The 15,974-nt window shown below is 36.2% G+C and overlaps 4 protein-coding genes across 5 annotated transcripts; 1 reads left to right on the forward strand and 3 right to left on the reverse strand.

Moving 5' to 3' along the window:
• Positions 1 to 2,359: 2,359 nt before the first annotated feature.
• On the forward strand, positions 2,360 to 7,455 carry Tgs1 (Trimethylguanosine synthase 1). Its single transcript, XM_074257386.1, has 4 exons — positions 2,360 to 2,723; positions 3,112 to 3,247; positions 3,696 to 6,656; positions 7,069 to 7,455. Exons 1-4 carry the CDS (start codon positions 2,614 to 2,616, stop codon positions 7,177 to 7,179), a joined length of 3,318 nt encoding a protein of 1,105 aa, XP_074113487.1. The 5' UTR covers positions 2,360 to 2,613; the 3' UTR covers positions 7,180 to 7,455.
• A 111-nt stretch (positions 7,456 to 7,566) lies between these two features.
• On the reverse strand, positions 7,567 to 10,472 carry LOC141536691 (uncharacterized). The gene is made up of 3 exons (XM_074257389.1): positions 10,245 to 10,472; positions 8,405 to 10,164; positions 7,567 to 8,078 (listed from the first exon to the last, which is right to left on the reverse strand). Exons 2-3 carry the CDS (start codon positions 10,134 to 10,136, stop codon positions 7,663 to 7,665), a joined length of 2,148 nt encoding a protein of 715 aa, XP_074113490.1. The 5' UTR covers positions 10,137 to 10,164; positions 10,245 to 10,472; the 3' UTR covers positions 7,567 to 7,662.
• A 433-nt stretch (positions 10,473 to 10,905) lies between these two features.
• LOC141536692 (leukocyte receptor cluster member 1 homolog) lies at positions 10,906 to 12,375 on the reverse strand. The gene is made up of 3 exons (XM_074257390.1): positions 12,237 to 12,375; positions 12,048 to 12,147; positions 10,906 to 11,814 (listed from the first exon to the last, which is right to left on the reverse strand). The coding sequence occupies exons 1-3, from the start codon at positions 12,257 to 12,259 to the stop codon at positions 11,041 to 11,043; spliced, it is 897 nt and encodes a 298-aa protein (XP_074113491.1). The 5' UTR covers positions 12,260 to 12,375; the 3' UTR covers positions 10,906 to 11,040.
• A 184-nt stretch (positions 12,376 to 12,559) lies between these two features.
• Positions 12,560 to 15,948, reverse strand: LOC141536690 (uncharacterized). Of its 2 annotated transcripts, none has more exons than XM_074257387.1 (2): positions 12,875 to 15,948; positions 12,560 to 12,692 (listed from the first exon to the last, which is right to left on the reverse strand). In XM_074257387.1, exon 1 carries the CDS (start codon positions 15,706 to 15,708, stop codon positions 12,931 to 12,933), a length of 2,778 nt encoding a protein of 925 aa, XP_074113488.1. In that variant the 5' UTR covers positions 15,709 to 15,948; the 3' UTR covers positions 12,560 to 12,692; positions 12,875 to 12,930. The 2 variants fall into 2 exon arrangements, with proteins under 2 accessions (XP_074113488.1, XP_074113489.1); XM_074257388.1 differs by lacking the exon at positions 12,560 to 12,692 and having other exon boundaries at positions 12,712 to 15,382; positions 15,489 to 15,626.
• Positions 15,949 to 15,974: the final 26 nt, after the last annotated feature.

The raw sequence follows: 15,974 nt of genomic DNA on the forward strand, positions 1-15,974 counted from the left end.
ACTCAATAGAATCCTAAAAGACGAAAGACTTCTATTCCAAAAAATACTTTTATACTTTTTTTCAGTGAATAGAATATGACAATTTTATAAATGCTAATCACTTGATCATTCTCACGGCGGAAGTCAATAATCCCTCCTCGTCTTTTGTTAGTAAATAATTCTCTTTTTCAAAAAGATATTAATCATTTTAACTCCGAAAATTTATATCATTTATATGGTTGAATTATAAATACAAATATAAAAAAATATTAAGTACATAAAATAATAATATAAATAAAAAAATATCAATAAAATTTAATCGTACAGTTAAAATTAAATTAATAATTACTAAGAACTTGAAATATCGCATTACAGATCATGAACTTTGGAAATTATGCCAAAAGTTTTCTTGCTTTTTCTCAGAATTACTTTATTGCAGCCAAAATCTTTTTTTAATTTATTTATTTTAGTTAATTCTTATTTTTACTCGTAGGTGTATTTAAAAATTAATATTATTTTTATTAAAATTACTATTATTAAAATTTGTTTTTAGTTTTTTAAAAATTGATGCGAGGCGTAGGCGTATGACCTCGAATTTAGATAAATTGGATCCGCATCTGACATTTTTATTTACATTCGCCACTACCATTATTATTATTATTATAATCACGGATGTCGCAAATTATTTTTTTAAGCAAAAAAGAAATAATTTCTCTCAATAGATACTGACAAAATTAATAATAAAAGTGCAAGTGCACTTACCGGAGACAGAGCTCCTTAATCAGGCCTTATACGATCACACATCTCTGGCCTCGTTTCAAACGACAGTAGTAATAACAATAACTTCTCGGAATTACTAGCAATACCAAACCTATTTATCTGTACAACGGTAATAAATAATAAATTGCAAGTAATGTTATTAATACTTAAGGACAGTTAATTAAATTAAAATTATTAAAACAAGTTATTTTGGCGCGAACCGGGTTTAATTTACACGGGGTCGTGTTTTAATTTCATGAATTCACAAAAGTGCGATCAACTTCCTGGATTAATGTTCCCCGATCTATTTTCATCGTAAATTGACACCTGGCTTTCGGTTTAATCTAGAAAGACATACACTTTGAGGTAATAAAGATCAAATTGCAAGTTTTATGATACTCGCCATCATCAGGCATGCACAGTTTCAAGTGTCGTGAGCTACTCAGTGAGACTTGTGTCGCCATCTTGAAGTTAAAAATTATTTTCATGTTGGTTAAGAAAAATTCTGTACATTTTAATAAAATATTTAATCGGAATTATTTTTATTACAAGATGATAAATAAAAAATATATTGTCCATACTACCAACAAATAATATAATTGATAAACGATAGATAAATTTTTATTTAAAAAATAAATAATAATAAAGAATAGCCGACGTTTTTAATTTATTAAATTAGAACTAAAAAATATTTTTAAAAAATTGTACTCACAGTTTTTCAAATTTTTTACAAATGAAAAATTTTTTTATTTTTTTATAATAATTTTTCCAACAAAAAAAAATTTTTAGATGTCGGCTAACTTTAATATTATTTATAATTTCTGATTCTTATAAGTTACTGAATAATAAGTTATAAGTAAATTAAAAGTATTTTTTATTTATAATATTATAAAAACATCAAATACTTTACCTTCTGTAATTTTCTTCAGTATGCAATTCGTCAAATGACAACTGAATACTAATTAAAAATTTTTACAACACTGAAGTTAGCCGTCAGCTGTCAATTAAAAAAATTTTAATAACAAATTAATTACAATAAAAAAATGCTTCTAAAACTTTTCACTTGTAATTTTTATTAATTTTCACATGTGGAATTTTTTAATTTAATTTTTTTTTATAATAATTGCATTATTATAAAATTTTAAAATAATTTTTAGTATTTGTCAACTTCAGTGTCATAAATTTTTTTTAATAAATTAATTACAATAAAAAAAAATGCTTCTGAAAATTTTCACTTGTATTTTTCATTAATTTTCACGTGTGAAACTTTTTAATATAATTTAATGGCTATAAAACTCTAAAAAAATTTTTATGTCTGTCAACTTCAGTGTTACAAAAAATTATTAATATCCGTCAACTTCAGTGTTATAAATTTTTTTATCCGATAGAGGCGCTGAAACGCGCGCTTAATTCAAAATTTATTCAAAAATAAAAATCAGAGACCGAAATTATCAACCGAGTTGACGAGAAAAAAATAATAATAATAAAAATAATAATAAGAAGAAGGAAGAAGAAGAACTAAAGGGAATTCACCTATCGCGCTGCAGTATCGACGCATAAAATAAAATACATATCGATACATCGAATGCAACTCGACAAAGCAACCATAATAAAGCTCCAGAATATCAGTTCAGCACAGAGAACAGTATTAGCACATATCAATACATACATCGTTCCATGTTTCATGTCCTTCCACCACTCATCAGTATCATCAGTATTATTTATTAAGTGTTTTCAAAATTTCTACGTTAGTTCCTGTAATCAGTTGACACTCTTCCTGATCATGATGGCTATTTAACCCACCAACAAAAAAACTTGAATAAATTTGTTCCAGTGTGTGCTAAAAACCAGAGCTTTTATTTGGACTTCAATAACATGTGTGAGCCATACTGGGAACCGCTTGCAGAAGTTTATATTGCTGAAAAATCTCAATTTTTAAATCAAGACGACTACACATACTGTCTTTGCAGTCGCGTATTTATCAGGTAATTATCATTTATCCCTTTTTATATTTAATTATTTATTTATTTTCAATAAAACCCTTTTTAGTTGACGGATATCGACTGAAAGCAGTGGTTTATTTTTGATGCGGTATCGATTAGTAGTGTGAACACATGATTAAGTTCAACTATTATTATATGGGCTCGTGACTCCAGTAACAAGTTTATAAATGTCAAGGGTCATTTATGAAATCATTTAGATTAATAATTATTTTTATTATTTATCAGACATGTCAAATTCATTATTTATATAATCAATTTCTACTTATTGATTCGGCATTTAATAATTTCTCTTTGGGGGGTTTTAATTGTAACAATTTATTTTTTCTTTCAATTATTTTTCAGTGAGTTAATTAATTTATTTTATTTTCAGAAACCCTGAAGTTTATACGGTGATTCAAGACGATGAACCTGGAGAAGATAACCAGAATGAGAATGATTGTCTACCAGAAATGCTGGATATCCATAAGCAGAATCTAATCGAAGCACAAATTACTGAAAAACATGATGTATGATTAATTTTTATTTTATATTATTTTAAAAAATTTTAATTTAAAATTGACAGACAGTTTTGAAGGATTAATTTGTATTATTGAGAGAATAAGAAAAATTTTGTCTACACCGATAGTCAATTTATGACCTTTCATTTGAGTACCCACATCAATTTTTCATTTATTTATATATATGTATATATGAAAAATATATGAAAATGCATGTGGGTACTCAAATGAAAGCTCTTGATGAGTGTAACATCGGAATGAGCTTATATTTTTAAAAACGTCAATATTTAAGAAAGTACAGTGCAATTTAACAAAAGTCATTATTTAATAAAGCAAAATTTAATTAATTTTTAATTATTTTATTTTCTGGTGTTGTTTTTGTACTGTCAGAAAATTTTTTTAAGTCTGACAATTTTACAAAAATACACCAATAATAATAATAATTTATAAATTTTAGGAAGAACCAGTCAGCTGTTATTGCAGCGCATCGCACACAGACAACAATTACTCAACAGATGAATACGATTCAGTACGCGACTCAGTCCAAAGATCAACAGCACAAAATTTTTCTCACAAACTCGGTCTCCATCAATCAGACTCTGGAGCCGATTTATCAGAATATCACGAGCAATACGAGTCTAAAACCGCTGGCTTACATCCCTTAATATCTGACAAACCTAAAGTAGCACAAAAGACTCTAAATCAATTAGTAGTTAATTTAAAGCCTCGTGAATTGAACAATAAATGGCTGAACCACAGCGAGTTCGACGGTTCTTGTGACGCCGATTCAGACATCTACGATCAATACTTGAACGTCGACATAACCTACGGCAACGGTGAAAAGAGCGTTCTGGAAGTATCTTGGGAGAAATTCTGGGCTGAGAATGGCGAGCGTGTAATCTGGGCCTCCTGGATCGCCAAGTACGCAGACTACATAAACCCAGATTACTTGCATGACATCAACATCGACCCGCCACCAGCAGCTATCGAGAGCAAAAAATCTCCTCGAGATCCCGTTGAAAAATTTAGCGAGCAGAACACTTGTTTTCCCAGTCAAGCTCACAAAAATTGCGCTAGCGAGCGTTCTAATTTCGAGGGAATATTTCTTAAAAATAAATCCAGCGACTCGGAAAGCAGAAGTAGAAACAGCGTAAGTTTTTCCTTTGAAAATGACGTCCAAGAAATAGTCAACGACAAAGAAGCTGAAGAGAACCGCAAAAAACTGGGGAGTTATGATGAAGGCGAGATAGTTGGAGACGGCTGGAATCCGCTGAGTCCTTACAGCGTCGAGGATAGTTACCAAGCGTCAAACGCTGAAGATGAAAGACTTATCGCGATGTCACGTTGCGACTCAACAAACGGGTCAATCGCTAAAACATACGCGACTATTTCCGACTCAATGACCAACGTTACAAAAATGACGTTGTCTGAATCGAGTTATGATTCTAATTCAGCGCGATCTTTGAGCCTCGTCAGCTCAGTGACGAGTTCTATAGAGAGCAATGTCACCACCAACAGCAGTCTCGATCAGGATAACGAGATGCCCGCGAGCGACAGCGATAAGTATTGGCAGTACTTGTGGAAAATGAACTTCCAAGCTATGTACGAAAAACACTACGATAATTTTGTACTGCGTTATAATAAATATAGACATAGTATTACTATTAATAGTTCACCAACGACTGATAGCTATGATAATCATAATTACCATTACGCTCAACAATTCGCACAACCTCAATACAATAATAACCACCCGCTAAATCAGGAAAAAGATAAAGACAAAGATTTTTTACTGGACGACGATATTATTATCGTTGAAGCAAATGAATTGAAAACTCCAGTTAAAAGTCCATCAAATAAAACTGAAAGTAAATCAGGGACCAGAAAACCAGCCTCCAAACGTCGGTTGGATTCCAAGAGGAAAATAATTGATTCTGTCGGCGCACTGATGCAAAATTTGACTGTCACGGCTTCGGGAAGCAACCCCAGGGCTCAAGGTGAGTCTTCGTCTCTGCCTGAGAAGACTCAGGAGTTTAGTCAGAGTGAAGCGACTCAAAGTCAGCCGCCTGCTTCTGTTGAGACATTTAAAAAGTCTAATGCTGATGATGGTGATGGAGACAAGCCCCAGGAAAACAAGCATGTTGCTCTGAAGCGCTCGCACGCTTTGGATCTGGAGGAAACTGAGGAAGGATTAGAGACGATAAAGAAGGCTTTTTCAATTATGGGTTACACATTTAATGAGGAAAATAACCAGCTGAAATTGCAGGGAGAGGTAGTCTATCGGAAGAAACACGTGAGGTTGCCGAACAGGCAGCTGAAAATGAAGATAAATCGCGCGAAAAATAACAAGCACACGTACTTTGATGACAACGGGCTTGAAATAACGAATACTATTGATAAGGTGAAGCAATATTTATCCTTCTGTCCGATAACTGTCCCAGCGGATACGGAACTACAGGCTAATGATATAGGGTCTTATACCAAAGTACAGTTTACCTCGAGCTCGGACGAAGAGTGTGATACTGGAATCAATAATTCCAAGCTCTGCGCCAAGCGTCTAGTCTTCAGCAAGCCCAGCACCAGCTCGATGGAAACTCCGCCTGACTTGCAGGGGACTTTTGACAGTTGCGAGAACACTGATGATGTTTTCGAGAGCCAGGTTGGACAATTTGAGACGGAGATGGGGGACAAGGGTGATAATGTCCTTAATGTTAAACCGGGCATTGATGAAGACTTTGTGATTGTTGATGGCAAGTCTGCTGCTAGTAATTCAGCCAAGGAACAGGACCAAGTTGATGTGATAAACAGCAAAGCTACGAATGATGATGACAGTGTTAAGAAGTCGCTGAAGAAGCGCCGCAGAAAGCAAACCAAGAGGAACGTCAGTCTTCCTGTTGAGGTTGACAACGATCGCGAGCTGATGAAGTACTGGGTTAAGAGGTACCGTTTGTTCAGTAGATTTGATCAGGGTATTAAGCTGGATCGCGAGAGCTGGTTCTCGGTGACTCCTGAGAAAATTGCTATGCACATTGCCGAACGCTGTCGCTGTGATACTATCGTAGATGCCTTCTGCGGCGCTGGCGGTAATACCATACAATTTGCATTTACTTGCGAGAGGGTTATTGCTATTGATATTGATGAAGATAAAATTGAATTAGCGAGGAACAACGCTAGGATTTATGGAGTTCAAGATAGAATTGAATTTATTGTTGGTGATTTTTTTAAACTCGCTGATAAATTGGCTGCCGATGTTGTTTTTTTGAGTCCGCCTTGGGGCGGGCCTAAGTACGCACACGATGACACTTTTAATTTGGATAATATTTTGAGCCCACATGGTGGGGCTGAGTTATTTAATACAGCTCAACAAATTACTAATAATATTTCTTACTTTTTACCACGGAACATTGACACCATACAGGTAATTTATTTTTATTATTTTAACAATTTATTTTTTTTGTAGATTTATTATGATGCTAAAATTCAGAGACAATTTTAGAAATTTTTTTATTAATTAATTATACCTAAAAAAATTTATTTTTCTACGTTTAAAAAATCATTTTCTAGATCTGGTTTATTTTTTAAGAAGAATAAAAAAAAATTTCATAAAAAATAGATGAATTGAAATTTTTAAAATTACATTTTTTAATTTTTTAAAAATAATTTTTTTTTTTTTTTAATTTATTTTCAATATTTAAATCAAATTTTTTATCAATTAAAAGTCAAAAAATTTTTTCTTACAAATTTTTAAAAATCTAAAAAAAATTATTAATTGTATTTTAAAACATTTAAAATAATTTTATTAATTTGTATTAATGATAAATAAATTGCAGCTCGCCATTCTAGCAGGGCCTGGAGGTGGTGTTGAAGTTGAGCAAAATTTTCTAGATCGAAAGCTAGTAGCTCTGACTGCATATTTCGGAGAACTTCTCAAGGACTGTTAATAAATATCAATATTAAAAAAATAATTCTCAGTGTTAATATATCAACGAAAAAAAAAATAATCCCAAGTTATCTGGATGATAACTCTTAAATTTATCAATCTCCTCAAAATTGTACAATACAATATGCTTTTTATTTACACCGACGTAAGTATTCCACAAAACAGTGCGTTTTAATTAATACTTTCAACGGCTTCCATAAACAATTATTTTACCTTTTTATTGTAAACTTGTATCGTTTTATTATATTATAAATAAATAAACCACCAAAACATACAATCATTTCAGTTGTCATCAACTAGTTATAAAAATCAACTATGATTTTTAATTTAAACTTTTTTTACAAAAAGAAGAAAAAATAACACTGACTTGAAGAAAGTTCGTGACTAGTTCATCAATAATCAACAACGTCAGTGAATTTTTAATTAATTATTTAAAACAAAATATTGTGTACATGAATATTTATAAATTAAAATTAATATCACTTTAAGATTCAACATTGAGAATCGTTGGTTCAATATCTTCAGGTTCCGCTGGGATAGTAATACCACCCGTGTCAATATTTTCTTCCTCTTCGTGTGGAATTTTCAGAAAACAATGCATTGTTTCATCGTCTTCTTGCTCGATCGTCGAATTATTATTATTATTATTATTAGTATTACTATTAACATTACTGCTAATACTAATATTACTTTTGATAGCATTATCCCCGATCGGCAACGAGTTTCCCAAATGCGTCGACGGTATTTGTATCGTTATCGTCTGAGATGTTCCGTCAGCCGACGTCGACGACGACATTAGAGTCGCTTCTATTTCTTTGTCTTTTTTTGAAAATGCATCTAGTATCAGGTGGGCTGCAGCCATATTGCCGAGAAACACTTCAACGTTATTGGTATCTGAAACTAAAAAAAAAAAAATTATCAATCACTAAATTTAAATATATAAGCTCACCCCGGGATTTTTAATTTTTATTCCAAATTTGAAAATTTTTATAATATATTTTATTGAAAAATAATTTTTAAAAAATTAAAAAAAGAATTTTCACATGTAGAAAATTAAAAAAATTATACGTGCAATTTTTTAAAAATATTTTTTTAGTTAATAAAAAAAATAAAAAATTTTTCATATATCAAAATATTAAAAAGTTACCCTCTAAAAAATAAGGAGTTAGACCAATTGCTAATTAGACCGTCAATACCATAAATTTTTTAATCAAAAATAAAATTACCATTTTTCTGATTAGTAGTCTTAATCAACCCCTTCTCATGATCTCCCACATGTTCCATATAGCTCTCCTTCTTGACAGTTTTAAAAGAGCAAATTTCACAGGTAAAAACCCCGGACAGCTTAGGATGTTTAGCTCTCAAATGATTTTTATAAGCACTGCTCTGAATGGCAGAATACGAGCAATGCGGACACTTGTATGGCCTGACCCCAGTGTGTCTCATAATATGCCTCCTCAAAGAATTATGATCCCCCGTCTTAAAAGGGCATTTGTCACAATTAAAAGGTTTATCCCCGGTGTGCTGCCTCAGGTGCATCTGGAGCATAGCTTTCCTAGCGCTGGAATGCCCACAGACCGTGCAAACATACGGCCTGAGCTTAGAATGAACCGCCTGTATATGATTCTTCAAGCACTTGGAATCCGCATAAGTCTTCCCGCACATCTCGCATGTTTTCGAAGTGTACCACCTGGGAGCGTCAGCAGACTTGCGGTCCATGTGCATGATCCGGTGGTTCCTGAGCTGGCTGGCCTGCTTGAAACATTTTCCGCACTCCGGACACTCGTAATCTTTGTTCTCGCTGTGGACTCTCATGTGCGTCAGCAGCTTGACGCTCGAGACACTCTTGTAGCTTTTGCAGACACTGCAGCAGAGCAAATCAATGTCAATATTGTGCTTCTTCCACAAGTGCATGCAGCAAGATCTCCACTTGGTGAACATCAAATCCGTGCAAATGTTGCATTTAAAAACATTTGCATTTTGAGAATCGACATGACAGAGCACGTGCTTGAGCATAAGCTCCTCGCTGCTGAACTTATGAATACATCCTCGGTAATTACACTTAAAATTACGCTCCTTAATCTCTAATTTTTTTTTATTACTAGCGTACTCATCGTTCGCTTTTACTACCTTGCTCACCAATTTATTACTACTAACTTTCTTGACCTCTTTCTGAGCCGGCGGCTCTTCAACTCTTTTAATGTCCTGCTTTTCTTCCTCAGCGTCAACAGCACCTTCAGTCAGCTGGTGATCCTTGATCATGTGCTCCCGACAGTCCTCCATCGAGGGAAAGCAATTCGAGCACGCTCCGCACATGTACACCAATTTAACCTCATCAGACTTGACCGGATCTTTGACCTTCAAAAAATTAGAATTAGAATCAGAATCAGCGGCAGGATTCGCGTGGACAGTCTGGAAGTGCTTCAGCAGTTGCCCGCGGTCTTGCGTTGTAAACGGACAGATTTTGCACTTGAAAGCAGCCACCACTTCCACAAAATCATTTGCATTCAACGCTTCCTCGCAGTCGCGGTCTAGTTTAAAATCCTCGATAGGAGTTTCTGCTTCTACGTTCAGCCCTTCTTGCTGAGAATAACGCTCTAGATTTATCTCCGGGTCCTCTTTTAAATCTACCAAATTTTCCGTCTCAGGTACCATGAATACTTGACCCTCGCCATTACTTTGCAACCGTGACAGGTCCAACTCCTGCAGCTGACCGTTCTGGAGCGCGTAGATCACTCCGTCCACGCAAACTATGGGGATATTTTCTTCTTCGAGGTTATAAGCTGAATCTGCCTCGACTTCTTGGCTTTTAGAAATAAAATTCACGTTTACGTCCTTGGTAATGGGAGCTACTAGGCCTCCGACCTCGACTAGGCTTGACAGAGTTTGAAAGATAAACTGCGAGCCGTTTATTTCATATGTTAAGTATGATGTGTCTGACATGTCTTCTGACATCATTGCCAAGTTTTATTTCAATATCAAAATCCTGCAGAGAAAAAAATATATTAATTATAAAATTAATAAAAAAAAAATATATATATATAGATAGATAGCAAAAATACGCACCTGATAAAGGTTATCTTTCCCGGCAAACAAACCATTCATTAAACTTACTTTTAAAATACACAATCATAATTACAGATGATTTAAATTAATTAGAAAAATTTTTTTACATTTATTTTACACTTTTATGGAAGCCGTAATTAATTAATTGTTTTTAAAAACATATTGTCTACATTGTGGCGTTTTTGTGGTTATATTTACACTTTTAGCAATTCAATTGATTTACCAACACCTTTAGCAATACAATTAATTTTTTTTAGAGATAATTTAGAAGTTTTTATTTATTTTTACAAATTATATAGATGAATATATTTTTAAGTTTCAAGATACTGACTTTTACTGGGAATTTAAAAGTGATTTAAATGTGATGTTAAAATTTTACATAAATTAATAAAGTAAATATATCAGAGTACACAGACGAAAATATATACAATTGGCCATTTTGAATTTTAAACTGCTGTAAAGCACGTGTTTTCTTTATTATCGACGTGTTTGTGTTTATTTTTTTAATATTTACATTCTTTTAATCGATACTTAGATTTTGTACCTGTTCAATTATTGAATTTATGATAATTAAAAAAATTTAGTTTAATTTTTATAAATTAATATATTAATACTATTTATTTACAATCTTAATGAAAAATAATTTTAATAATTTCTTAAATATTAAATTACATATTTTCAGATGACAATAATAAAGTTAGCCGACGTTTTTAATTTTTTTGATTATTTTTAATTTATTAAGTTAGAATTAAAAAATATTTTTAAAAAATTCCACTTGTAATTATTTTATAAATAATTACCGTCTCGGAGTATTAACTAAATTTTGCCTAGCAATTTCAGGACAAAACTGCGAATTGTATTTTTGTTTTATCTTCGGAGTCTTGGGCTCCTCCTTGACCTTAACCACTGGCTCAGGATCACCTCTAACCTTAGCCAGGAGCGCTTCAGCTCTTAATTTTTCCGCTTTCTCCCTTATCAATCTTTGCGCTCGCAATTTTTCAATATTCGGCTTAGCTTTGTTACTTCCTCTTTCTTCCTCTTTTTCGCGCTTATACTTCTTTGATTTCTTCGACTTTTTATGCTTCTTTAACGACCGACTGTCATCATCATCAACATCCACATCATCGCTAGACAATTTGCGTTTTTTAGAACCAGATGACTGTATAGAAGGCTTTAAATCAGAGCCCATGGTCTCAAGATATCTTTTCATGTTGACCAAAGGATCATACCTGACCTTCTTTTCCCCTTGAACTTCGATTTTATCATCCAGGTCAGCTAACCGGTGGTGTATCTCCTCATACCAACTCTTGTTGCCAGTAGACTCGTTGGTATTTTGTCCCAAGTAAGTAAGATACCCGATCTGCTTCTCGTACTTTTCTTTCTCGGCCTTTTTTTCAGCTTCGCGCTCAGCGTTAGGCTTGTGGTGGTCAACTTTACCTTCCTCCAAGTCTTTGAAAAAATTAACGTGCTCATTTTCCTCTGGTTTTTCTACTTTTTCTTCTTCATCAGCTCTGCCGTCGTATTTTGACCTTGCTTGCTGTCTCAATAAATTTAATCTCGCTTCAGTTTCCTAAAAATTTACACATCAAAGTTTTTAAATAATTAATACTCATAAAAAAAATTTGTTTTTTATGAAAATTAAAGCAGCAGATATTTAATAATTTTTTTAAGAAATAAATTAAAAAAAAAATTGACATAGAGAAATTTAAAAAAATTTGAAAATGCAATTTTTTAAAAACAATTTTTTTTTTCTTTAAAAATAAATAAATAACAGCTGATTTTAATGTCATTTTTTTTACATACAGCTTTTTGAGCACGAGCTTGACGCGCTTTTTCCTCTTCAGCTGCTTGAGCTTCATCTCTCCTAACTCTGGCAATATTTTCTTTGGTCCGTACGTGCCATCTAAAAAATAATAATTAAGGTTAATATTATTAATAAATATTTTTAATTTTTTACAACACTGAAATTATCTATAAAAAAAAAACTCATACCTTTTCTTTGGTAAAATATTCATTTTGTAACTTCACTTACAAACTTTTAATATTTATCAATCAATTATAATGCAAGTATTTTGAATTACAACAAAATACGTATTATGATCCCGAACCGATACACGGCATCCCTATGAGAGGCTGTTGAGTATTTACCTAAATTCGCCTACCACCACGCCATCTCATGGTCCTTTTATGTCAACTTACCTCCCCGCGGGGCCGCGGGGGCTTGATATATCACGTGATCGCCTGTAAGCGCGGCAACTGTCGCGTCTCTCCTCATAGCGGCTCTCATCAGTAAGGATTCCACCGGGATGCCGTGTATCGGTTCGGGATCATAATACGTATTTTGTTGTAATTCAAAATACTTGCATTATGTCCCCTATAGCCGATACACGGCATCCCTATGAGAGACGTGTTTGATTTCTACTGGTGATCACTCAACGCTATGTGAGGCTGAAAAAAGGGTTGAATTATTAATCTGAATACTGTTGGCAAAAACTTCGTCTGTTTACTTTTCTTTATTGCTATGACTAACGATACATATTTTTATTAATTAGAGTACTTTTAACTTTTAAATTTTAATGTACTGAGCTGGAGCTCTTATATAAATATAAATATATTACTTTGTTACATGCCTAAGCGGTAGACGGGGCGTCCTGAGTACCTCAAGTATGCTTGTTTGCTTGTAAGTTCACTGCCCTGAAGTTCTTGAACAGTAGACCAGGATTGTCTTTTTGCTTGGCCACAACCTGGCGGCAGTAGTGGTTCCAAAAAGTCTTGGAACATCTCCAATTACCCCGTTCGAGAATCTCCTGAAGGGGAGATTATCTAACCATCCTCGGGAAGCTACTGCTGATCGGACGCTTCCTGGAGTAGCGTCTACTCCCGCTGCCTTCAGAGCAGACTTAATCCATCCTGCTATCACAGTGCGTGAAGCTGCTTTGACTGGACCAGTCAGAGTGATAAACAGCTCTTCTAGCTCTGTTCCCTGCCTTCTCTCTTCTGATTTCTTTAGTAGGGCTCTTACCCAGGTAACCGGACATAATCGTATGTTCTCGTGTTTCGAAATCATCCAACCAGATTGACGAAAAGATGCTCGGTCGGTCTTTGAACCGAAGGCTGGCCAGAGAATAATCTCATTCCCGAGATTGTCTAAGTGACCCGGCGAAATCTTCAGTAGAGTTAGGTCATGAATGCGACGACCTGAGGCCAATAGAAGTAATGAGGCCGTGCGTCTCGAGATTTCGAAGAAAGTGAGCTGTGGTGGGCTCGTAGACAGCCAATCATAAAGGCTCTGTGCGTCCCAAATCGGAGCGTGATTTTCTCTTGGTCGTGATAACGATATTCCTTTGAGTACCTGCCTGACTAGGAAATCTGATGACAAGCTTGTGACATTACCACCGGAGCAGAATGTTGATATTGCAGACTTGTGGACCAAAATAGTGCTGGGTGCTAGTTTGTCCTTGATGCCCAGATTTGCGAGGAACCTAGCTAGTTCGTGTCCCCTAGGAGCACCCGGGTTAACACCTGTCTCACTGCACCATTCAAGCCACCTGCGAATAGGAGCTCTATAAGTCTCAAGAGTTGACTGTCTCCAGCTGTCTTTTATTAATTCCTTCTCTTCCTGGGACCAGTCTCTGACCTGGTTTCCCCACACCCAATCCTCCACGCTTGTAGAGTAAGTCTGTCTATCTCCGGAGGAGGTAGGTTGGTTGCTAGGTCTACCAGGACCGACTCCAGTCTTTCTATGGTTATCGGGGGCTCCAGGCTCCGACTGGTTAAATCCGACATCCAGAATGTCTTCTCCCACTTGGGGGCAATTATGAGAAATTCTCCCTGACTTGAGTTGAGATGCGCTAGAACTCTGGGCATGAGGTTGGGCGGTGGAAATATCCAAGCTCGTTTGTACACCCACGGGCGGCTGAAGGCGTCTATATAACAAGCGGATTGATCTCTGGAGTCGATCGAGACATAGGTCTTGACCACTCTTGATCTTCCGGAAGCAAAGAGATCTATTTCGGGTTCTCCCCACCTTCTGAATATTTCTCTTGTTGCTAGCGAGCGCAGATGCCATTCTGGGAGGCTTGCTTTTCGAGACAAGCGGTCTGCAATGCCGTTGTAACGACCTGGTAGGTAAAAGGCAGACAGGGTTATGTTCTGACTGTCTACAAGCGCAAGGAGTTCGTAGGTTAAGTCGAGCAAATCGATGGACTTGGTTCCGCCCTCCTTTCGAATATAGGCGATTACTGTCTGGTTGTCCGATTGTACCAGAATGTGGGCATTTCGAAGCTTCTGAGCGTGCTTCCGTATTGCCTGTATTACTGCAAATAACTCCTTCTTGTTCGAGTGCCAATTTTGTTGGGATCTCGACCAAGGACCTGCCATCAGGGTCTCGTCTAGCTGGGCTCCCCATCCCGAGTCTGCTGCATCGGTAGTCAGAAAGTTCGTGACCGACCCTTTGTGCAGTGGTGAGCTCAGGGCCGCTGCTCCCTGCCACCACTCTAGTTCTGTCACAATCTCCTTGCAGATTGTCAGCTGTTCGCGAGGACGTCCCTGGCTGAACTGGTTGCTCATCCTTTGGAGTTGACGACAGTGAAGACGACCCCGGAATGTTACGAAGGTCGCAAAATTTAAGCATCCTAGAAGCTGTTGGGACTGCTTTAGCGAGCAGGTTCCCTGCTGTTTGATCTCCTGGCATAGAGCTATTATTTTCTGAGCTTTCTTCTCTGGAAGGCTTATCCTGTCTTTCCTCGTGTCCCAAGTGATCCCTAGGAAGTCGAGGATCTGACTGGGCTCCAGAACACTCTTGTTGAAGTTCAGCTTCCAGCCTAAGCTCTCCAGCAGTCTTATCGCCGTCTTTATTTGCTTTGTCAGGCAGTTCCTGTCCTGATTTACGATCAGGAAGTCGTCTATGTACACAACCACCCTCATGCCTAGTGAACGAAGGATTTCCGCAATCCAGTTCGTTATTATCACGAAGGCATGGGGTGCAGATGAGAGGCCGAAGGGCAAGCACGTCATCTGTAATAGCTCCTTGCCTAATATGAGGCGAAGGAAGCATCGGTGCGATAGTGCCACCAGGATATGAAAGTATGCCTGGGACATATCGATTCGGACCATCCAGTCTCCGGGTTGCAGGAAGTCTGGAATGTGAAGATGCGAAATTAAACTGAACTCTAGTTTCTTTACGAACCTGTTGAGGTGGCGTAAGTCGAAGATTGGTCTCCAAGACCCGTCTGTTTTCTTTACCAGGAATATCTGAGAGATAAAGCTTGGACCTGGATCCTTGGGGGACTCCAGGATACCCTGAGCCTTGAGCAACCCGATCTGCTCCCTCATCTCGCTTGAGTAGGTTGTCTTGAACCTGGAAGATTGCCAATGAGGATTTAGGCTGGGTTTGTCTGCAAACGGAATATGATAGCCTGAAATCATCTTGAGTATTACTTCGGGGGCACCCAGCTCTTGCCATTTGCTCAAAAATTTGACGAGCTGGCCTCCAGAAAATATTTGGGGGTTCATATAGTCACTTTTCGGATTTCCTGCGAAAGGAATCCGTACTCCTGGCTCTAGGAAAGTCCTGCTTGGGCTTAAAGCTAGAGTTGTTACCTGGTTGACGAGGTGCTGTGCTGTTTCTAGCCTGAAATCCCTGTTTTGAGGGAGGCTGGAATCTTGGTCTTGATGAGGGTTGAAAAGGTCGGCTCGTGCTGCTTCGGGGATTTCTCTCCTCTGGAATGT

The sequence above is a fragment of the Cotesia typhae genome, unplaced genomic scaffold, assembly GCF_013202065.1.
Source record: "Cotesia typhae breed Kobodo isofemale line unplaced genomic scaffold, CoteBio_Ctyphae scaffold_152, whole genome shotgun sequence".
Classification (NCBI taxonomy): Eukaryota; Metazoa; Arthropoda; class Insecta; order Hymenoptera; family Braconidae; genus Cotesia; species Cotesia typhae.

Bases quoted from the DNA above. Each gene is read 5' to 3' on its own strand.
- LOC141536691 (XM_074257389.1), bottom strand. From the start codon at position 10,136: ATGATGTCAGAAGACATGTCAGACACATCATACTTAACATATGAAATA. The intron at 8,079-8,404 runs GTAATTTTATTT...TTTTTTTTTTAG, and splicing joins GACTACTAATCAGAAAAATG to TTTCAGATACCAATAACGTT.
- LOC141536690 (XM_074257387.1), bottom strand. From the start codon at position 15,708: ATGGCAAGAGCTGGGTGCCCCCGAAGTAATACTCAAGATGATTTCAGG.
- Tgs1 (XM_074257386.1), top strand. From the start codon at position 2,614: ATGTGTGAGCCATACTGGGAACCGCTTGCAGAAGTTTATATTGCTGAA. The intron at 2,724-3,111 runs GTAATTATCATT...TTTTATTTTCAG, and splicing joins TGCAGTCGCGTATTTATCAG to AAACCCTGAAGTTTATACGG. The intron at 3,248-3,695 runs GTATGATTAATT...TATAAATTTTAG, and splicing joins AAATTACTGAAAAACATGAT to GAAGAACCAGTCAGCTGTTA.
- LOC141536692 (XM_074257390.1), bottom strand. From the start codon at position 12,259: ATGAATATTTTACCAAAGAAAAG. The intron at 12,148-12,236 runs GTATGAGTTTTT...ATTATTTTTTAG, and splicing joins AATATTTTACCAAAGAAAAG to ATGGCACGTACGGACCAAAG. The intron at 11,815-12,047 runs GTATGTAAAAAA...GTAAATTTTTAG, and splicing joins AAGCTCGTGCTCAAAAAGCT to GAAACTGAAGCGAGATTAAA.